Source organism: Cynoglossus semilaevis, chromosome 16 (genome assembly GCF_000523025.1).
Source record: "Cynoglossus semilaevis isolate Cse_v1.0 chromosome 16, Cse_v1.0, whole genome shotgun sequence".
NCBI lineage: Eukaryota > Metazoa > Chordata > Actinopteri > Pleuronectiformes > Cynoglossidae > Cynoglossus > Cynoglossus semilaevis.
The window spans coordinates 5377751-5400469 of record NC_024322.1 but is presented as its reverse complement, the minus strand read 5'-3'; the positions used below and the strand labels follow the sequence as shown (position 1 = coordinate 5400469).

General features: G+C 38.6%; 2 protein-coding genes and 1 long non-coding RNA gene across 15 annotated transcripts; 1 reads left to right on the top strand and 2 right to left on the bottom strand.

Moving 5' to 3' along the window:
- Window positions 1–457: 457 nt before the first annotated feature.
- asmtl (acetylserotonin O-methyltransferase-like) lies at window positions 458–18277 on the bottom strand. 13 transcript variants are annotated; one of them, XR_003052189.1, is made up of 19 exons: window positions 17104–17373; window positions 16237–16360; window positions 15740–15871; window positions 15605–15652; window positions 15447–15511; window positions 14770–14834; window positions 14553–14661; window positions 13831–14149; window positions 13560–13757; window positions 12776–12938; window positions 12171–12370; window positions 11942–12074; window positions 11540–11680; window positions 11346–11468; window positions 11045–11156; window positions 3861–5627; window positions 2707–2776; window positions 1861–1942; window positions 458–1596 (listed from the first exon to the last, which is right to left on the bottom strand). XR_003052189.1 is itself a non-coding variant. In XM_025063825.1 (16 exons), exons 3-16 carry the CDS (start codon window positions 16327–16329, stop codon window positions 10951–10953), a joined length of 1995 nt encoding a protein of 664 aa, XP_024919593.1. In that variant the 5' UTR covers window positions 16330–16360; window positions 17104–17193; window positions 18154–18182; the 3' UTR covers window positions 6200–10950. The 13 variants fall into 13 exon arrangements, 3 of the variants coding, with proteins under 3 accessions (XP_024919593.1, XP_024919592.1, XP_024919594.1); XR_003052191.1 differs by having other exon boundaries at window positions 458–1437; XR_003052190.1 differs by having other exon boundaries at window positions 458–1437; window positions 1861–2776.
- Window positions 18278–18414: 137 nt separating this feature from the next.
- Window positions 18415–20147, top strand: LOC112488295 (uncharacterized). Its single transcript, XR_003052197.1, has 2 exons — window positions 18415–18756; window positions 19991–20147. It is a non-coding gene; the product is annotated as an uncharacterized LOC112488295 (long non-coding RNA).
- On the bottom strand, window positions 18797–22253 carry p2ry8 (P2Y receptor family member 8). The gene is made up of 3 exons (XM_008328229.3): window positions 22120–22253; window positions 20016–20347; window positions 18797–19919 (listed from the first exon to the last, which is right to left on the bottom strand). Exons 2-3 carry the CDS (start codon window positions 20306–20308, stop codon window positions 19175–19177), a joined length of 1038 nt encoding a protein of 345 aa, XP_008326451.1. The 5' UTR covers window positions 20309–20347; window positions 22120–22253; the 3' UTR covers window positions 18797–19174.
- Window positions 22254–22719: the final 466 nt, after the last annotated feature.

Sequence of the window (22719 nt, the reverse complement as noted above, 5' to 3'; positions counted from 1 at the left end):
ATCGCGTCCTGCTCCTGCGGCTGCTGCTGCTGCTGCTGCTGCTGCAGATACACCCTCAGTGATGACAGCATGGGTGAACAGGTGAGGTCACAGCCAATTGTCACTAATGGGAGCGAGATCAGCCGCGGCACGAGCAACTGTGCAGGAAACTCTAAGCTTATTATTTACAAAGCTGCACCTCGAACCGCATCAGCCTCAAATCGAGGTTCGCCTTCAGTGCAGCGGGCTGAGTGCAGATTATACAGTCATGAAAAGAGGAGTGAGGGGGAAACAGGGTTTACTGTAGCTGTCAAAATTTCATTCTTTCTGAATTTTCACCTTTACAAGTGAACTGCTGCGTGTAAACACGCCCACACAGCAGCACACATGCAAAATACACAATCGCCATAAGTGCACACACACACACACACGCTCAAATTACATGCAGTCAAGAGTGTTGGAAAAACCTGTCAGAATCTCACAAAGAAAATCAAATTTATTTATTTGAGTTCAGAGTAATTACAGGCATTACCGCGGTGCTCGGCTCTGACACCTCTTTATAAAATCAAGTGTCAGAGTGCAGCGAGTAGAGACGTGCCAGGGTGGAAATGTGACTCCTCTCTCCCTATAATCCCTAATTAAATTAAATAGGTGGGCACCTTTTTCCTGCTCTCTCTCTCTCTCTCTCTCTCTATCTCTCTCCCTCACTCACACACACACATATACAGTACACATACACACACACATCACATCACATGAGACAGGAGCGAATAGGCTTTGCCGAAAACTGCCAAGTGTACATCTAGATACAATATGAAAAAAAAAAAAATTCTGCATGTCAGCACTTCCATAATTGTTGGTCCTGAGGAGGAGCCTTTCAATGACTGCACATGCACATGTACACACACACACACACACACACACACACACACACGCACACACACACACGCACACACACACACGCACACACACACACGCTGCAGAGTACACAGCAGCAGCAGCTGGAGGAAAACACCAGAGTCAAGAATCCATTTGAAGCTATTTGTTTCCATTTCCGGCTATTTGGCAAAGATGAGACTGGATAAATATGTTATTCATTGCTGCCAAACACAGTGGCTTCTGAGGAAACGTGTTACTCTCGCCTCTTCTTCTTCTTCTTCTTCTCTGGCTCTAAATAATTGAACAGAGGGAAGAAGGCCTCTGCAGGGTTCATATTGAGTGTTTTACACCGACTTTCCCCACATCTGTTCTCACTGGCTGTTTTCCTTTAAACACACTCACACAGAGATCAGATGACAACACATCTGTCTGATATTCCCGTCTTTGGATTCTGACAAAAAAAGCAGGATGAAGCCAAACGCAGGTACAATGTGGTCAGACTCCTGTGGGTTTGCGGCGTCAGATGCTCACACTCCCTCCTTCTCCTTTAGCACCAGCACCACCAGGCGCCCCGGGGCCCTGACAGAGATGATATGACATACCCCCCCCCCCAAAAAAAAAACAGAGAGGAGAGGTGGGGGGTGATGAAAACAACTTCCCCATCAGAAAAAAAAAAAAAAAAAACGCCTGTGTTTTACATCTCTCTCTCTCACAACGACAGCTTCAGGGACAGTTTATCTGTGAGAGACAAAGACACTTTGACACTGTCAGCTTCTGTCACGCTACCAATGGCTGCTGGTGAGGAGTCGCTACAGCAAAGCGGCCTGTTCCCCATGTGTTGATCTGTGTGTGTGTGTGAATCTGAAAAATAGAAGACTCTTTTGTGTGTGTGTGTGTGTGTGTGTGTGTGTGACTTGATGTCTAGAGGCCTTTATGATAATGAATGCTAGGTCTTCCCCGACTAAAATGTATCAATAAATAAAACATAGGAAACACTCTCACCGTTGCGGTTGATTCGCACTCAGAAAAAGGTGTAGGGCCTCTCCACGGCTCGCTGCCACTTTAAGGGAGTGTAGCTTTCGTTCTGAGACAAATATACCATCATAAACACTTAAGATGAACAATCCACCTGAGACTGTGAAGAAGCAGCCCTTTTATCCACAGAGAAGTACTACTATACATAATTAAGAGAGGAAAGTGTACAGATTTAATTGGAGTGTTGTTGATAATCCTGATTAGCGTTATTAGCTAGTTTTTTTTTTTTAAAGATGACTCTGAGCCATATTAACAGGACGTGACTTATTAATCAGGCAGCTGTTAGCTTTAGCTCTTCAGAGGAATAACTGCGAGGTTTAGTGTTTGCATTGTCACTAAGCTATGGGGAAGTTCATGTTTTTAAAAAACATACATTTTCATTTCATTTCATTTCAAATTTAATTAGAATTAAGTTTATGTTTATAAAATACACCAGAATGACGCATGTACTTTTTTTTATCTCACATTAATATCGTTAGCCTCTTAGTGTCAATTCATATTTTAAGGTTTTTGGAAAAACACATTCCATTTTAAAGAAACACACAACCTTTTTTTATTTAAACTGTAACGTGTGTGTGAACAAGTGTCTTTAAAAAAAGACACAATAAACCAGCAGTGTTAAGAGAGTAGCGCAGTGGCTAACGAGGCTAACAATATATTAAAATACAATAGACACTGTATAAGAAATATAACAGATCATTCTCATCTTTGCATTTTTTCAATTTTTGACACATTTATGTTTCTTTGTTTTTTTTTCCTCCAACACCACAGGTCAGTTTTTGGGTCTTAGCCCCAGGTTCAAGGTTTACTCACAGGTGCAGTTTGACACGAAGGCTCGGCTCATTCCATCCTGCAGGCTGCACTTCTGATCTTCAAAGACAACCTAGAAGAAGAAGAAGAAGAAAGAGAGCAAATAATGATTACCAAGAAAACACCCGTGGATGTTTATTTCCAGAGGCAGAGTATTTAACGAGAGAGAAGGGAATAAATATGTTGCAGTTTCTAAAAATGCAATTAATGCCAAATATAACATTTGGTGATGTAGTTTAACCTTTTTTATTTGCCGTGAGTTCTGTGCCTTTCTGCATACATTTATTTTTGACAGGATGAATTATTTTTATTGTGGGATGTTCTGTACTGTCAAATTAAAAATAATGAACAGGTGTGCTTCCAATCAGACTCAAATCAATCTTTTACCCTTAAAGTACTTTTGTATTTTATGTAGTTAGGTTTTTGTGACCAAGGTCAATTTGGCCCAAATTTCATAGAGGACGATTTTTATTTTTAGTGTGTAACATTAACAGTGTAACACAGAACTGATAATGTTCTTTGAATAACAATCAAAACAAAGCAGGGTCATTCAGGGGACATCATGATGGTTCACCAACAAAGTCCACTTTAAGATTCATTTTCTCAAATTCTGTGCAATTTTCCAATATTAAAAGTAAAACCTATCCTATAATAATACAACCAGGTAAAACTGAGGACACGTTTACAATAACATACACAACTACAACACATGCTGCTATGATACATACATTACTCTACACGTCACGTGACAACGTCCTAGTATTTACTGGTTATTCGTGGATTAGTATGTGACGCGCCTGAATGACAGAGTGATCATATATAGCTCTGACTGGAGCTGCAGCTTTAGTAGACCCCTGAAATCATAGTCATACTGCCCCCTGTTGGTCAAATCTAAAATTACAACAACACTGCCTAGAGTGATGTGAGTATTGGCATTTCACTTTGACTAATGACATTCAGAGTTGCTACTAGAATTAGCTGTGATGTAATTACTGACGGGGGCTAAAGGACTTCATCATTCTGCTGCTTCGGTTTTTTTCTAACCAGCTTTGAGTCATTTCAAACATTCAAACGTGTGAATGCTGTGAGATAGAGAGTAGTTCCTGTCATAGAACATTTACACAACTGTTGATCCGTATCATTTTCAAAGCCTTTACCTCTTCTTCAGGGACTCCTTCAGTTCCTGCTCTGTTGGTCTGGTGACTCCAGTGGTGAGTGCGTTTTTATTTATCATTGATGAACTGTAAGGGTTCTACCGTCTGTATCCAACTCTGTAGACAAACTAAAAAGACAAATGAAGTGAGAGAAATGAATTACAAACAAAGTAAGAACTAGACACACATTCAAATGTCAAAAGTTTAAGTCCTTACTGATCAAAGTGCTATTTTGTAGTTGCTACAGGTTAAAAATAGGAACATTTTATAGGGGAGGGGGAGGGAGATTTACTGGTATAAATGTTCCAGTGACTGAGAGGCCTGACAAGAATAATGAGTGGCTAACTTCTTGGAGGCATGAAACGAGTGGCTGAATCAAGAAACTGGTCATGTTTAGGATATTGCTATGATTGAAACCAGATGGTACTTAGAAAACACACACTTTTCATTTTTCATTATGCTCTCATTTGGTAAAGGGTCCACGGCGAAAAAATCCCACTCAGTTCAAGTCTCGAGTCTTAAAAACCGTGTCAAACTGCCGACATTCAAATCCTCAATGGAAAGTGAAGAAGAAAAGAGTGAGGGCTATAGTTTTATGAGAAAACTGGCAACTTTTCCACACTTTCCACTGTCAACCAAACTTTCAAAGTCTGATGAGAAAATGCCCCAAAGATTCAGGCCAAGTTCATTTTTACCCATTCACTCAAATCACATTCAATCAAAGGCCAGCACATACAGAGAAACCACCAAGTGGAACTGGTCTTGAATATAAAGCCGTTTACCACCTCCGAGCACCCATGTAATGTGTATGCCTATGCACACACAGGCACCGTCCCCCAAGGGCTGAGGTGATGGTTTGGCAGGAGATCATGAGGAACAGGTCAACGTGAAGAAACGAGAAAGGCAAGGCAGACGGAGTAGTCAAAAGAAACCCAGAGACGTCTTTGAATCCAGTGGAATTCCTCTCCTCCTCCGCCGCTCCTCCGGGAGGCGTCAGGAGCCTGTGGAGAGAGCGAGGTAAGACGGGGCCTGTCAGGAACAAAGCTCCAAATTCACATGATATGTTTAGCTAAAAGGGTGAAAGAGAAATGAATCAAAGCTTAGTGGGATCAAAGAAACACAACAATAAAGTCAAGGCGGTTGCCATGGGACCAGCAGGAGATGCATATCATTTATAAGTTGTTCTTGGGCTCTGTCAGATGTGCAGGGAATTGATTGTTATTGTTTGGAGGATGAACCGCAGCTGGAGGGGGTGAGGAGCAAAGGTCATCATCGCACAGTGAGCGGAATATATCGGCTGACTTGTTTTAAACAGCGGCCGCCTGTGATCCGGGTCGAAGGTCGCTGCAGAAGCACCTTCAACGTGTGATAACACGCTAGGAGACAGACACAAAGACAAGTTTGTCAACCCCATAAATATCTCTCCGACACAAAGGCTAAACATTTGTTTTGCATCTTCCTCTGTCAGAGGTTACCATCGTTGTCACTCTTTTAAAGTGGAATCAAACAGATTTTGGCTGTAAAGCGAAGACTTTCATTTTTATTCACACAGCGTAGTTTTCACATGAACAAGACTGAAGCAACACTGTGGTAAGACTGGAGGGGTTAGGTCCACGGGGTCATTCAGACATTCTACAGAATACCTCTATTGTATGTGCCCCTTAGTTACCCTTGTGGTGTAAAATGGAACTTTTTTCACTCATGATACCTTCACACCAAGAGAACATACTTACGGACACCTATAAGAGCCACTCATGGCACTCGAATGCCCTGTAAGAGAAAAGTAGAAATACAATGTCAAGATTAAAGTTGAATTTTAATGTTGACTTTTTGAGACAAACAGTGCTTCTACAAAATGCCTTGCACGCCTATCGATGAACTGTTGAATCTGAATCAGCTTCAGCAACAAAGAAGTTCTTGCTCCAAAAACATAGCATTGTTATCAGGAATAGGACTTTGAAGATACTGCTGCGGAAACTTTGACTTGTTTGAAGGATAAACCACACATGCCTACAAGAGAAGATTCGACATTGTACTTTGACTTGATTCTCTAACTTTGTATTTCAACTTTTTCCCAATCGATTCTGAATAAAAATGCCCCCCCCACCCCCATTAGAAGGAGATACATTCGTACTCCTTGAAAAAAAGCAAAACAAAAAATACAGAATCTTTCTCCTCATTTTTTTTCTCCTGCTTGGCCCTGATCTGCTTCTGTACATTGTCTAACAATATTCTGGCATCTGTCTGTGCCTTTTGTTGGCACTAGATGGCAGCCTCCACAATGCAAAGCCCTTGTATTAATAACTATAATAATAATAATAACAATAACAATACTACCATTCAAATTAAGCTGTCATTTAATAACAATTATCACTTTTTAAATGTCTGCTCATAAAACATCAAACTGTGTGCCATTAAAAACCCAACTGTAATACATTATTCATGTACGTGTGTTACAGTATATTTTTGGAGGAGAAACCAGAATTATCTTAATAGTTATACCACAATAGGAAGAAACATTATAAAAAATAAAGGGTCTTCATATTTTACTACTTATTCCATTCCAAAGTAGCCAAGAGTCTGGCAGTCATCAGGCAAAAGTGAAGGACACCCTGGTCCCTGGATCAGGTCCTCAACAGTACAAAAAACCCTGTTATATCCAGACAATGGCCTTGATAGTAACATTACTACAATATATCATTTTTTTGTGGCTATGAAGTAAAAGGAAATATCCAGATCATTTTGTACAGAATCATGTGACAAAATACACAGAAAATGTGAAAATTACATTTTAGGCCAGATGGACTAATTGTCTCATAATACAACACAGAATAATCCTAATTATGTCAGAACAAGTCATTTTAATTTTAATGTACCTGCATGTAATTAAACACAAATGAAAGGGTTTTCCATATGTTCACACACTTTCCGAAATACTGCCATTTGATTGACGTGGCAGTGATCATTCATCATTAGTGTTTTTGTATGTGCAGGTGTCTGTGGTTGGGTGTCTATGTGGTTGGGTGTCTATGTGGTTGTGTGTGTGTGTGTGTGTGTGTGGTGTGTGTGTGTTGGTGCAGAGATGAGACCCAGTCTGTCTGCTGCTCTCTCAGACTACACCCACGAGAGATCCCAAAATAACAACAAAGGGCCCTCAGTGGATCTGATGAAAGCCCTGTCACCAGCCATTTCAGCACAGAGTCTCCTCCCCTACTGTATCTCTGAGTGACACCTCACACATCACACTGAGACAGGAGGGGGAGACACAATTCCTCTATTTGACCGCAACAAATATTACCATATGTTAATGAGACTGTCGTAGGCTTTTAGCAGGTGGGTCTTGACTCTGGGCTCACTGATGTTATCACGGCTAATGTTTTCATATTTATAGGTCAAAGAGTGGAATTAATTGTGTCCAGGTGAATTATAGTAAATTATATGATGCATTTTAGGATATTGCACATTGTGAATTGCATACACATGGTTCTGGCAACTGTTACTGAAAGAAAATGAAATACTCCTTAAGCTCTATTTTAGAGCACTTTTGGATTTCAAGAGCTCAGAGGAAGAGAACAGAGCAGTCTGAAGAACTTAAAGTACATAAAAAAATAAGGAAATCACTTCTGGATGCATACATTACAAAGTAGGTCTATAAAGACTTTCCTGACAGTCTCATTGTCTACATATTTGTGTTCAGAACATAATGGCATTCATTTAATCACATTTAGAAAACATAGAGGTTAACTGTAACTGGGTCGTAGAATGTGAGGGGACACCTGGAGTTATTGACGGATAGCTCAATTTCCAAATAAAGCTGCGCGAAAACAGATCTTCAAAGAAATAATACACAACTATCAAATTCTCACCCAAAATGCCATTTTAAGATACACAAAAAGTTTCTCACTGGTTCAACAGGCTTATGCATATAGAGTAAATGAACAGCTATATGGAAAATTAGGCATTTTATTAACTTTACCTTCAAACAAAAAATAAATTAGACGTTGTAGAAGGAGTTACCTCAAAAATCTGCAACCCTGGCAGCTACTGATTGTTACATTGTTACTTGCATGATGAATACATAGTCTGTGGTCCTTTATCTAGAGATGGACTCATTATTCTCTAAACACACAGACAAAATAAATACAGTTTTTAGGGTAATGTGCTTTAATATTAACAATTATGTTTTGTCTTTAAATCCAAGAAAATAAAGCCCATTCTTGACAATGTTTGTCCTTTTACAGTCAGAACCAGCAATTAGACTCAGAAAAATCTGATCCATGTACTAGTACTGATGTCTTTGAAAGAAAAACACACACACAAAAAAAAAACCTACCAAGAGAGACGGGAAAAAACTCCAAAAGGCAGAGAAAGACTCCGTTGTTATTTCTAACAGGTAGAAGCCCTGGGGTTATTTTTCCGCTGCCTTGAAACAAATCAATGAAGCACGACTCACTTTGAACAATTGCACATTTGCTGAAATCAGATGTGGGTTGAGGAGCCAGTCGTCATAACACTGATTGTGTTTGTTGACAGAAGAGGCTCTTTGAAACAAACAAGCCTGTTCTTTGAAACAGGTGCCTGTGCATGAGCTGAGTTTAGAGAAGTCATTTAGAAAGACTAACTGGTTTGAGGATGTTTGTTATTCTGCCATGCAACCTCAGTGATTCTGTGAGTCACAAAGAGACTCACAGCACAAACAGTGTTGTGTGTATTCTTCATCAATGATAACTGTACGGGTGTATGTAGATGTTTAAAGGAAAATAACGCATATAATCTCATAGCATTCAGTAAAACTTCAAAAAAGTCTGCATTATTAGTCAACGATGCCCCCAGGTGGAAATCCGAGGTATTGCATTATGTTGTACAACGAATTTTTATATGACAAACCAATGTACGCCATGAATCTGAAGAAACTTTGCACTTATTGTTTTTGTCGGAATATAGTTTTTTGAGGTGTAAGCAGATTTTTGTTCTACCAAATAACAGAAAACATGACTGTACCCTGGTGTGTTTGGAGCACCATAAACAACAACAACACAGTTCACAAACCCCAGCATATCCTGCCTGTCGACATATGGAAGTGTTTTCCAATGACTATCTACTAGCAGCAAATGGACTTAAATCAGTCATTTTAATATCAAAGCACTTAACACTAGATGATGATTACTTGCAGGTGGACATGCATGCTGCTTGTCAGTACTGCAGTTGAAGAAAATGACTGAGCTCTTATCCGACACGTACAGTACACTCAGTGTTCAATGGACTAGATCACGTTACATGAGATTACTTTGGAGTTTCAACTATTTTTTTCCAAATTACACTGGCCTTTGGTTTCTGGTAAACTTGATTGACTTGAATGGTTTTCATTAGAGGGCCTCGCCGAGCAGAGCCGGGGCCTTTATCTGTTGATGCTTGTACACAAAAGTTGAGGGTGAATGGGTGCAGCCTGTAGCCTGGAGGTGTGAGGATATGCAAATCTTTTTCATAGGAGTGCTTCGTCATAGTTCCACCATCTGTGTTTAAGCTGCCATTTGGTGTCACTTCTTCACAAAGAACTGACATGTAACACGATGAATGTGTAGATCTGAACAATGGTATCTCACTGTGTGGTGTTTTGATGCATTCGGTGTGTTAACAATAACACAAACCTCATGTGAGTTCTCCTAGCTGTCATATTTGAACTTCAGAGTAACCTCCCCTCTGTCACTCCTCATTGGGGGAGAAAGCAGTAAGTCATGGAAATCAGTTAGATGTCACCAAGAGCCAGATCTCAGACTGACAAGAAAATAGCCATGAATAACTTGACCACCCTTATTACCCCTCCAGGAAAATACTTAGAGATGGATCCAGAAATGAGGAGTAATCCAGATACACTTTGACTGTCACAAAGAATAAGACGTATTTATCCTGGCCAAGGCTATAACCACATTCCCATGAAGTTCTTTGGCTGCTGTACCTGCTTTAAGCTAACATCCAGTGAGCTTTCCTGCATTAACGAATGAAAAACAGACATTAAAAGCACAAAATATTACCTAATACTAATTAAACGACGACACATTTAATACCAAGGTATTCTGTCTACCACTCTTTGTGAAAATGAGTGACAGAATTAAGTTTATCGAAACAGTTCTTCTAAAGACGTGCGCGGTGATCTGCGGATTTGCGGTGCCGCCCAGTGGGGGATTAGTGTCATAGCAACAAAACGACGTCCCGTGTTTTACAGGAAAAACAAAATCTGGCATACATTGTTGCCGAAGGTCAAATATCACTTTGGATGTGAGCTGCATATTCTGTCAATGAACCTGTGACATGTAAATTGCTCTCTCAGCTCTTAGCGGTAGCTTTACTTCAGGGGAGAAAACCAGAGACATACTGAATAAGACCATTTTAAACAGGAGACAAACAAAATAATCCTGTAATTTAACACCTTTTCCATTCATTTATACCTGAACAATCAATGTTTTGTTCGGTAACCCAGTACCTAGCCTTATATTGACCTGCGTGCACTCCTACAGTGTCTTCATTAAAACCACCAAACGCATCATGAAGACAAAAACACAACAATGACCACAGATTAACATTTAGCGGAAAAAAATTGCAGTAGGAAAAAATGAGTGATTGTGCTGGCTATCGTCCTCATGTCATCAGTGAAGTTGAGGTAAACATGAAGTCATGTCGGAAAGTGAACAAGAATGACTTCCTGTTTAGATTATAATACTACTTAGCTGTCATTATTTCTTCTTTAATCATCAGAACCGAGTTGCATTCACAATGCATAATCACAACGGCAGCTCTTAGTGTTCTAACAGCAGGACACACACGTTTCACTGCCACAGCTGTCGGCCAGCTGACCTCAGAGAGTGGACCGTGAGAGAGTTCTCAGACTGAGACATGATTGCAGCATCAGTTACATTAAGTTCAGCAACTTCCATGGGTTCCAAGGGTTCTTTCTCTTATATCATATGAGTAAATTCAAAAAATTGGCCAATTTATTAGGTACAGCCTGTAGTGCTGCGTTGGACCCTGCTATAGCTTTGTCATACAATCCAATGTAACAAAATAACAAAAAATCATAATGTGCATTAATTATCTGCTACATTTTAATGGCAAGACAAGTGTCTAAAAAGTACAGAGTGTGGACCACACGGATCTTCCCAAATCCATGTTTGCTGAGCATCTCCTTGTACCTGTACTCTGTTCTCTCCTCTCCCTCAGTCTGGACAAGCATGTTGAGAGACTGCAGAGCAGAATACGGTGTCAGGTGGTCCAACATGGCCTCTGCTATAAGGACTGCATCTCCTACAAACCCAACAGTAGAGAACTCATTAAGAAATTACCCCAAAAGAGAGAGATGATAGTGGATGTTGGTACTGAATTGGAAAATCTGTTTTTACATCAACCAGCAGACTTTGTTGTCCCTTTCACAGTTAGATATTTAAATATGAATCAAACTTTGTAAGTATGAGATAAAAGATAAAAAAGTGTTACCTGGTCGGCATGCGCTTGCAACTTTACTGAGCAGAACGTGGACCTTCTCATCAGACCAATCATGAAGAATCCTCATCAGGATGTAAAGGTCCGCTTTGGGCAACTCATCATTAAAGAAATCGCCTGACCGTAAATAGAAACAAATTAAAGATGCATTGTTGTAGTGTCACTGCTGTCAAAACAGATCAACTGACCTGCTACGAAAGAAACCCTGTTGTCTGCTGTCTCTGGGCGGAAAAGTTCACTCATTTCGACAACAGCTGGAAGATCGAACACTGTCACAGACATTGCAGGATGAACTTTGGTAAACTCGTAGGCCACAGCACCTGTGCAACCTTGTGTGGATAAAAAAAACACATTAAAGTTTCTGCTTTGATTAAATGAACAGTTCATCGTGATGTCCTATGATGGTCCTCCTGAAGCAGGGGAGTCCAAACTTTCATCACAGAGGGCCACTAAACTATTTAAGATTTCCATTTTTATGACTTGTGCTGCTGACGTCTTAGCCGTGTAACCCATGTGAAAGGTGGTTAAATACAGGAAATATATAAACAATATAAAATATGATTGTGTCAAAAAAAAAAATCACTCCTTACCTCCAAGATCACAGGCAGTTTTATAACCAGAAAGGTCGAAGGCGGTGGCTATATCCTTCCCAGAAACCTTTGCTATGCTGTGCATGGCTCTCATGAATCTCAGTTTCACTTCTCGACTCTCGTAGTAAGAATCCTTTAATTAGAGGTATGTTTATATGTTTATGTTTATATTTTCTGGCATAATCATTTCTCTGTTGTACGTCTAAACCTGAAACTTGAGGGTTATCACCTGAAACAAGTCTTTTGATTTCTTGCCAAAGGCTTTCTCATGCTGGTTGGTACCTTCCCGCACAGCACTCTCCAGGTGGGAGAAAAGATGCCACACCGTGGTATTAAAGTGCTGGATGTATGCGTGTAGTGAGTAGGGTGCATCGGAGCGCAGGAAACGCTCGGCCAGAGCTGTGTTCTCATACACAGGCTTGTGGGATGCTGAAAAGTATTTGAAACTTGATTGTGTGTGTAGTATTGAGCAGTGCAATTACACTGCTGTATTATAACTCACAGACAATGCTCAAAATACAAAAGTAGTAGTAGTAGTATATGTTTGTGTATATATATGTGTGTTATTTACATGTCAATGTAAATAGCATGTGCAAACCATCATGTTTACACTGGTTATGATGTTAAAATTGCAGCTGTCAAGCAAGGTGTGTTCAGGTACCATCAGAATCTTAAGAATCTAATACAAAATTGGAAGGTTGTATAAAAAAAACTTTTATAAAATTCTATTTTTTTCTCATCTCCCCTTAGATTTTATGATGCCCCCTGGTGGAAACCACTGATATACAGTACTGCACTGTTTTTCATTTTTTATTATGTCTTGAGCATACTAACCTCTCGCTTTGATATTTAAAAGCCCCAGTGACACACAGGCCTCCAGCAGACACTCAGTCCCTTTCACAGAGGCCTTGACCTCTTCGGCCACTTGGGCAGCATCCAGGTGTGGACGCTGATGTAGCAGGTCAAACACACACAATGTGGAAGCAGTGAAAAGAGCCTGCAACGAGACAGAATTAAATGAAAATAACTTGGCATGAATGCATAAAAAAATGCAGTACATAAAAATCAGAAGAGCTGTCTTCACAAAGGTTTGATCATTTATGAGAGGGAATTACAAAGATTATTTTTCTATTATTTTCTATAAAATAACATGTGTGCGTACAGTAAAGACATTTACTTATCACATTTGAACTTTGTGGTTTCCTAAAAACAAAACAAAAATTCTGTGTTTGCAGTATATGATGTGCGCTTGCACAAATTACGTATAAGGGCAGGAATGGGTCTGTTTAGTTTGAACTCTCTGCCTTATTTCTCAGTAACATTAAAGGCCTGAATCGTTGCTTTTGCTGCTGGTAAGCAACTTGTGGTAACGTGGTTTTAAGACACACTTGCAGATACAGGAAATTATTGCACCTGAACAACAGCAGTGCAACACCTAAACTTCTCAAGAAACCACATATTACTATTGTGCATAGGGAGGTGATAAAACAAATATGATTCATGATGTGTTGTTCAAAAGTTTTGGTGTTTACACAAAATCTGAAAAATAAAACAACTATTAGTCAAAATGAATTTAAATCTTTATTGGACCTAACTTTTTCCGTTCATGTTCAATTACCTTTGAGGCTTTAAATCCATCCATTAATTCAATGACTCGCTGCAAGTCTTTAGTTTCGGGTTCAGTTTCCTGTCCTCTGCTGGTAATCTGAGGTATTGCAACCCCAAAGATTTCAACGTCAGATCCTCCTTTGTCCGTAGACGAGCTTTCCACAAACACGCTCTCACCCACTGCACTTTCATTTACCCTCCTAACCACCTGTGATACACAGCATGTCATTTCAGTAAAGTAAAAGCATGACTTATCGTGGGCGTGGGTGAGAACTGTTTACCTTAGGTACAGGACTGGACATGGGACTGTCACTGTACGTGCCTGGTGTTTGATTGACAGCTGGGCAGTTTGATGATTTGTGCTTAACAGGGGAACCGGTTGGAGCTGATAGTGGTGGAGTAGGTGGTGTGTTGCCACTCTGGCCTCCATCTGCAGTTGCATTTTCTAGGGCTAAAGAGGAAGTGTCGTGGTTGTAAATAAAGTTCAGCTGTTTGCAGAAGTGGTTGAGGGGGAAACCGACAACGTTAAGGAAGTCTCCGTGGACATACTCCACCAGCATGCCACCAAGTGCTTGGATGCCGTAACCGCCAGCCTTGTCCCTGACACAGGCAGAAACATAATTATTAACAACCTAAGATAGAGGCCTTTAACCTGTGGCTCCTTGGCCCCTTTTCATTGGCTTCAAGTAGGAACATGTTTATTATTTGAGAATGCACCAAATTAAATCAGAATGTGCTTTTCAAGCAGAAAAAAAACTCTGTAGCTAGAATAAAATTGAACTTAACTTCCTTTAAAACAGCTTGTGCGGCTTCTGTATAAAAACTCACTTTTAGGTTTTAGTCAAACAGCAAACAGATCCAGAACATACAGAAAGGCATGCATCAAAGTCCACCAACCTACCAGTTCACAGAGCTTGTGTTTAAACACCCGAGCTCAGTTGTCTGACAACATAAGGTAAAATCAACAACTGATGTATGAGAAAGTTCAAATGTCAACACTCACATGGGCTCACCACTGTTGATGTACTCCCACAGCATTTCTTCTGAAAGATCAGCAAACTTCACCTTTGTTTCTTCATAGAAATGAAACAGCTGGTAATCCACTTCGTCATCTGCAGGACGCCGACAATAAAACAATGATGTGTGTTCAGTGACAAACACTAAGTGCTGTTTGAAAAAAAATATCAGAAGAAAATCAAGGCTGTGACACTGTGACTTACTATCTTTTTCGTAGCAGAGGACGATGGCGACACCTGTGAAGACACTGTGCTCTTTACCACTCAGGCTGGAAAAAAACAAGAGAGTAACTGATTACTGTAGATAAAACTAGTAATATTAGGGATGGAATAAATGTGATGATTTTTAGATAAAATTAGTAATCTAATCTATTTTAATTATAATTTGTATCAAAATTAGTAAACGCTAACATTTGTATTTCAATTATAATACTTTTTTTTATATTGCAGCTAATTATAGTTATTATTTCATATTACTCCATGGCATGCATTTGTAAATTTTGGTTCTATGTTTCCAGTGTTGTAAATTCCCTTAAATATCACAATTAAGTTTTTGATGTTACAGTGATATCTTTTTCTTTCATTCTAATTTCATTCTACTTTATTCTAATTCTTGCACAGTTCAACTTGTCCCAATTTTCATTTCATGTGACAAATAAAAGTCCAGAATCTAGGATTTGGTCTAAAAAAAAAAAAAATTCAAAAAATATTCTTAACAAACTGTGTCAATCAGTGTGTCCACAACATTGGACTGAAAAAACATCTCTTGCATATTTTTGGTACTAAAAAACTAACTACTGCATTAAGTTGACTGTCAAAATGTTTTTTGCTCAGTTCACCTCTGCACAGAGATGAAATGAGGATGTAAATGTGTAACAGACCTCGACAGCATCCTGTAAGCATCCTTTTTGTCGACTGGCTTTTCTAAAATCATGCCATTCACCGTCTTAGAAAAAAAGGTAAAGAAGAAATGAACATACTGTACAACACAAAGCCATAGTGATGATATTATTGTTAAAGATTATATATCGTACTGTACCACAACAGTGTCTGCTCCAATTACGATGTCTGGAGTTTTCAAGTGTTTCTGCAGCACACCAGTGAATAACATGTTAAAAAAATGAAGTAAAAGAATGAAATCATGTTAAGTCACACAAAACCGAGACTGACTTACAAAGGGCATTCTCCTGGCCACCTCCAAAGCTTTGTGTTTGGCCGTCTCTACTGCGTACTCATAAGGTGCTTTAAACAGGCTTTTGTCCAGAGTTTCATCAAACCAGGATGGAACCACTTCAAACCGTAAACCCTGTTAGAAAAGCACAACTGCATTATACTTCAGTAAATATGATCATTTTAACCATTTTTTTATTTAAAATGAATTTTCTAATTAAACTCAATAGCGGTCTGTGTCCGCCTTCTGCTCTTACTCATTAAAACTGTATTCCTATAAACTTTCATAACATTTGGCATTGTTTCTGTTGTCTAATCTTACAAAGACAATTTGCACAAATTGTGCAAACTATGTTATTTTAAAACATTTCCAAGGAATTTCCTTTTCAAAAACATTCTGCAGATTTTGGATTTATTTAAATGAATTTATCTTTTGCTTTAGTGAGAGGCAGAAAAGCTATATATGGAGACTTTAGAAGTTGCCTCGGAAAGAAAACATACCACATTACGGAGAATCTCCAATCGTCTTGGAGAGGCACTTGCAAGCACAACAAGTTTACCAGAGAGCTTGGATATGACAGGGCGCAGCACCATGGTGGTCCTCTCTTCTGACTCTGCTTATAATCTGAAACAAATTCAGCCGGTAAAGACATGGCCTAGTTCAACTAGAGGAAATCAATTTGAAAAATAATTCACACTAGACATCAGATAGGGGCAAGTGAGAGTATGTATATTTAACTCAATCAGATGGAAATGTTTTTTGAGAACATAATGACCACCTATTTTATGCAAACGCCTATCATTTCAACTTTGTGGATAAAGGTAGAGTCCCAATCGTTGTGAACAAAAAGCATTTCATTTTGTTGCCCAACAGTTGTTCATTTGTGAAGATATTAGCAGAGTTATGTTGGCCACATATAGAACGAGGTCTTAACATACAGTATGAGGCCCACGCGATTTGACCTGGTTAAAGTTCCGTGACAACAGAGTTGTTGTTTTTTTAATCATTGCTGGTTGGTTATTATTATTTATCAGCTACTCGTTGTGACATACTTCGAATATACAGAAACACGTTTGCCTGATTTTACCTTTTCATATCTAAATTAATACATTGTGATGTGCCGACTTTAATTAGTTCGTTTAATGAATAGACTAAAGTGAACATGTTCGGCTTGTGCACATTGACATTCTCACCATTTCTTCATATGTGGGCCAATTAACCGAACAAATAGAGAAACGAGGTCTGGATAATAGTTTTCCAATGATGTCACGCTACTAACCATAGTTCCGTAGTCCACCATTTTGTGCGGCAAAAGAGTGTATAAATAGATATTAAATACATAAAAGAACACCGATAATGGTAAATACCTGTGTTGTGTGGGGTTCTACCAACCGATCTGGGAATGGACATCGCAAGATGAAGTTTTTTGACATGAAGCTATCTGTCACCAAGGGAAGCTGCTGGAGGATATTTCGACAGAAAGAAGGATGCTATGGCTTTTAGGTATTAACTGTGCTAATTTCAACCCACATCCAAGCAAAAGGCATTACAAAGTCTGTTCTGAACACTTTATTTCAGGTAATTACATTATACTTTTATTTAATTCATATGATCAATGTCAATAAAATTAAAATATATCAAAATGTACTTGCATACATGACAAATGCACACAATGCAAACGTAAATCCTCCATGTAAACTGTTATTCTAATGATGTTCACAAAAGACATACATCCGTACATGCCACTGTGATTTTTACATTAACACTCTGTATTATTGTGTTAATAAATCCCGCATTATCCCCATTGTCTGGCCAATTTTCAATGTCCGCCCCCTTCCACTCAGCTTTGTTGACTTCGTATAGGTCTTTTCCATCCGTTATTTTCAAATTGTCCAAGTATCTTGCCTTTGTAATTGTGTCCAGTTTATGTCTATACAACAATTTCGTCTGATCGACCTCCGGTAATTTAATATTCTTGTCTTTTGGTGTCATTATCGATTGTTTACGTCTACCTATTTGCGTCTTTTGCCGCACAACATGGTCAGCGGCGCGATGCATCAAGGAAACGATTATAACGATTATCGGAAAACCATCTATTGATAAACATCATTGCACTTGCAAACAAAAGGATTGGAAATATTGTGTTACATTAGCCTGCATGTTTAACGTGTGAATTTAGTATTTAAATCTTTTTCTTGCATTAAAGTCAACAACTTAAGCAATACGTGTACTTTAAATAAACCATTTCTCTGTGCTAACCTTGTGCGAACCAAAGTTCGTAAATTTTAGTATTTGCTAATTTAGAGCTAAAAACTGACGTACGTCTGCATGTAAAAAAAGTAATCATATTTAAACTTATATAATTATTATTATATTATATTACAATTTAAAACCCTAGGGAATTTTTTTTTCCTTCCCTCCAAAGACAAGTCAGAAAAACAACAGCAACAACCAGGACTTGTGGGAAACCACGTGACTCTGCGTAGGTGATGACGCGTTTTGCGTCCGTCTCTAATCGACCAATCATACACAGGCAATCCGTCTGCCAATAGAAATACAGGGCATTGCTCTTTCTAGCGCTACCGGGATATCTAACGGTTATATTTTTTAATCAAATGTGATATTAAACATCCAGTGGAAAATAATTTGGCCAGGGTAGAAGTATCTGGAATATGTGATTCGTTTTAGTAAACCTTTGGTGTTCTTAGTAAATCTGGGTTTTCACAACTTTAGGTGGGGCTTTGTCATCGTCACACCGCAAGGCCCCTAGGGCTAGAAGTTCCCCAAAAGACCATATGTCAGTGACGCAATGACTGAACACCTTACACACTGCAATGATCACTCTTGCCAGGGTGTGTCTAGAAACGCCCCTGCTCTGCCTTTTTTGTAGAATTATTTTTTCAGAATAAATTAATAAATAAGTGAAGGATCCAATAATAGATCTTATTAGATTAATTATTTTTCTTCTTAGTTTATATTAGTCGTGGTGGTGGCAGTGATTGTTATCATGGAAATGCAAGGTAAAATCTGTTGAACTTTATAAATATATTACATGTTTGCTATTCTTTGGGAAGAACAACAAAGTTTATTTTGTACACTGTATCAAAACATACATATATATATATATAATTATTTTGTCTAAATAATTGGCGATAAAGACAGATATCAAATATTCAAAGGTGCAAACAATGTTGTATATACAAATGACTGGTTGTTTTGGTTTTTTTTTTTACAAAAACATGCGTTCAAAGGTCAATGCTATGTGTTGTGTGGTGCACATAAAAAATCAAGTTTCAAGAGTTCAAATATTTGCTGCTTTCAGCCAAAAAAGTGTGGTAAGAGTAGTTCACATTCAGGGGAATTTAACAAAGGCTGACATGTCTGCTCACTTCCTTTTTTGGTTTCCCTCTCTCACTCAGCACAACAGTCCGAGGAAAGTCAAATTCTCCTCGACCTGCGCTCCCTTTCCTGATTCTCACAATTGTAATCTGTAGAATATAAGCTCTCCTTGTGCTCCATCCTCATTGAGTCCACACTGGTTAGAGTGGGGATATTTATCATCTGTCTCAGCTTGTGTCTGAATTCTTTAGAGGCAAAATAGTAAATGAAGGGATCAAGGCAGCTGTTCAGGCAGCTGAAACACAAAGTCAGTTTGTAGTAAATGTACAGAGACTTTCCATAGAAGAGTTTCAACACAGTGTGACTCAACAGTAGAATGCTGTTGGGAGCAAAGCAAAAGGTGAAGACCATAAGAACAACAAACGCCAGCCGCTTGGCTCTGTTTTTCTTGACTGTCTTGGAATCCTGGGCCAACTTCCGTATGACACTGACGTAACAGAAAGTCGTGACAAAAAAGGGGAAGAAAAAGAGAGAGAACTGCCAAGTAAAGATGTAGGCTGCCCAGGCAGGCCTGTTAGGAAGCATATTTTTCTTCAGCATATCAAAACACGTAATAGTCCCGAGTTCATGTACGTAAAAGGTTAGGTCTGAGGACATAAAAGGATAAAGAACAGACAGAACTAAAGCCCACATAAAGAGACAACTTATGACAGCAATGGACTTCCTCTCCCTGGTGGCTCTGAACAGCATGGGTCTCACAATTCCCAGGTAGCGGTCAATACCAATGGCCATCATAGTCAGGACGGAGCAATACATGTTGGTAAAGAAGATGAGGGTCAAGGCACTGTGGAAGGAAACCTGTAATTTAGTTCTTTGATAAAATGGTTTATTTTATCTTTTTATTTTTTTTACCAGCATCCAGTGAGGAACGACAGATTACCTGCACATGGTGGCTCCCAGTTTCCAGTCGTAACCCTGGAGCTGGTAGGCAATCTGAAAGGGCAGTGCAGCGCCGACAGCCAAGTCGGTGATGGTCAGATGAATCATGAAGATGATAGAGGGAGTCTTGGGTCGGGTACGAAAAAGAAGAAGCCACATGGACAGACCATTTCCTACCAGGTTGACTGCAGTGATGATGATGTAGATGACAGAAATAAAGATGCTGGTGTGTACACTCTGGAAAATGAACAGGGTTGTTTCGTCCAGCTTGAAACTGCTGCCATTACTCGACATAGTAGAAGGAAGATCTTCAAGTGATCTATTTGGGAAGGTCTGACAAAAACAAAAGAAAAAAATGATATAAACAAGATGAAATGATTTGATTGTAACAGTAGAAAAGCTTCATATAAGACAAAAGAATGGCGCTCAGAAGCTTTTAGAGCAGTGTTTCCCAAACTTTTTTTCTGGGGACCCAAATTTTAAACATCACAAACCTTCCAAGTCAATAGACATTATTCGTAAACTCCTGGGAAACATGATGTGAGACAACCCAAAAAAAATCTCTTGCGACCCATCTGAGGGTCACGACCCAGTCATTAGGAAACAATGTTTTAGAGTGTGTCCTTTGTTATTTATCATTTGTTTCTTTTTTTTTTTTAGCTAGTTATTTTAAGTTGTTAGTCGTTTTTAGCAATTGCTGTTGCTTACTTACTTTGGTGGACTATTTCTGGGATATTCTTCCACCATAATGTTGCAGGAACATTCAAAAATGTTTTCATATATTTAGCAAAACATAAGCTTGTATTTGTACTTTATATAGTATACACTGGATAATCATTGGAGTTTGTGAACTAACTAATTAACAGGTATATCATGAAATACAATTTAGATTCTTTTTAGAGACTATTTTCTCCATTCCATAACCATTATTTAACCTTTTTATGCTAAATTTTGACCAAGTTTTCACTTTCTCTTTGCCTTTAGTAACCATTTATCATTCATTTCACCATTTAAGCCAATTGCTGCTGGATTTTTTAAAGTACCTTTTCGATTACAAAGGGAAATTTTTAAAAACTCTTGCTGTGAGATTTCTGATTCGGTAGAATGAACCACAATAGTAAACCCAAAATCTCATTTCAGAAAACTTTATGAGGGGAATTCCATTAATCCTGTTCCCCTGATACTGTGAAGTTACACTTGTACTGTGCTGGTTTTAACACAGGAAAAGCACGTGCCTGATTCATGACGTGTCAACTGTCACTTTGGTATAGGTCCTACTCAGAGACACCACATCCACCGGTAATTGCATGTAATATTTTGACATTTATCTGTGGTTGCTAAAATCAAAAAAGTTGATCATGATGTACCTTGGCAGGACCACGGTGTCAGGAATGAGACAAAACCATCCAAATCTGACGATTTCATAAATTTCTACTGGTATTTTTGCCTCAGTGAAAGACAGAACATCGTATAATAACCTCAGTGGATATCAATATATTCATATTTTAATTATGTGGTCCCAATCTCTACGCCAGGTGTTGCCAACATGGACGGCCTATGGTGCCTGTGGGGTGTGTTCTAAAAATAAAACTAGTCAACAAGAGGGTCAAACATTGTACTGTTACTGTTTTTTTTCTTTCAGTTACTCTTTCAATGGTTTTCAAACGGGTGCCATAGAAATGGTAAGAACAGTGTCTGCTATTGCATGTCCAATTTCTTAATTATTACATTGTTTGTCAAACAAGTACAGTAAGTAGCTTAGTTTCAACAAGGCTGGCGACTCCTGCTCTACGCAACAATTATTTATGTCATACGATTTGCATGCATTTTATCTAGATTGAAATATTATTTAGAATTAAGTAAGGTCTTTTGTATCCTTATAGTAAGGCAGATTAGAGTTAAACAATTATTATTATTATGTAATTGAAATTGTTGTAATTGTGATATGACGGCTTAAAGCACAAAAACAACCTCGGCGATGACAAGAAAACGTATACATCAATAACCTTACAGAAAAAAAACGTAACATTTATAAGATCAATCAAAAACATCACAACGACACAGCAGCAACATTAGGTTACAGTAGTAAAGAGTTGAAAACTCACCTATTTCAACAATGCAAAGCAGACAGGATGAGGACAAGCACAAGACTGGCAGTTACAGATATGTGCCACAGATACTGACGGGGAAAAGCCAAGTAAGAAGTGAACGTGAGTTTGACAGAAAGAGAGAGAGAGGAAGAAGAGAGTGAGCCGTGTCGAAGCCACATGTTGATTCACTCCTGAATTTATTCATTTTTCACATGATTAAAAGTGGCTGCCCTGTTACTATAGGTGATGTTTCTTTCAGTTACTGTAATAACTCATCACAAACATCGATCGACTTAAACATGAGGGTTGACTAGAAATGACAACATTGCGTATGACTGGATCCAAAAAAAAAAAAAAAAAATCTGTAGTCTCCATTTTAAGTGCCGAAATGGAGCTAGTTGTAAAGATAAACTTTGGTTTAAAAAATGTATTGGTAACATTTAGTTTGTATTAAAAAGCAAAAGGCTAGCTTAGACACTAAAGTCAAAAGTCAAAATTGTAACATTAAAACACAATTAAACATTTAAACATAAAAAAAATCAAAAATAGCTAAACATATACACAAACAAAATACCAGTTATTAACTTTAACTGCACTTTAAAAAGCACTTTTCAT

What these genes read in the sequence shown, in the direction of transcription:
- p2ry8 (XM_008328229.3), bottom strand. Translation starts at nt 20,308, where the DNA reads ATGTCGAGTAATGGCAGCAGTTTCAAGCTGGACGAAACAACCCTGTTC. An exon ending in CTGGGAGCCACCATGTGCAG is followed by an intron (nt 19,920 to 20,015) that starts GTAATCTGTCGT and finishes TTCCTTCCACAG; the next exon opens with TGCCTTGACCCTCATCTTCT.
- asmtl (XM_025063826.1), bottom strand. Translation starts at nt 16,329, where the DNA reads ATGGTGCTGCGCCCTGTCATATCCAAGCTCTCTGGTAAACTTGTTGTG. An exon ending in TTTAAATATCAAAGCGAGAG is followed by an intron (nt 12,371 to 12,775) that starts GTTAGTATGCTC and finishes AATACTTTTCAG; the next exon opens with CATCCCACAAGCCTGTGTAT. An exon ending in AATCAAAAGACTTGTTTCAG is followed by an intron (nt 12,075 to 12,170) that starts GTGATAACCCTC and finishes CTCTAATTAAAG; the next exon opens with GATTCTTACTACGAGAGTCG.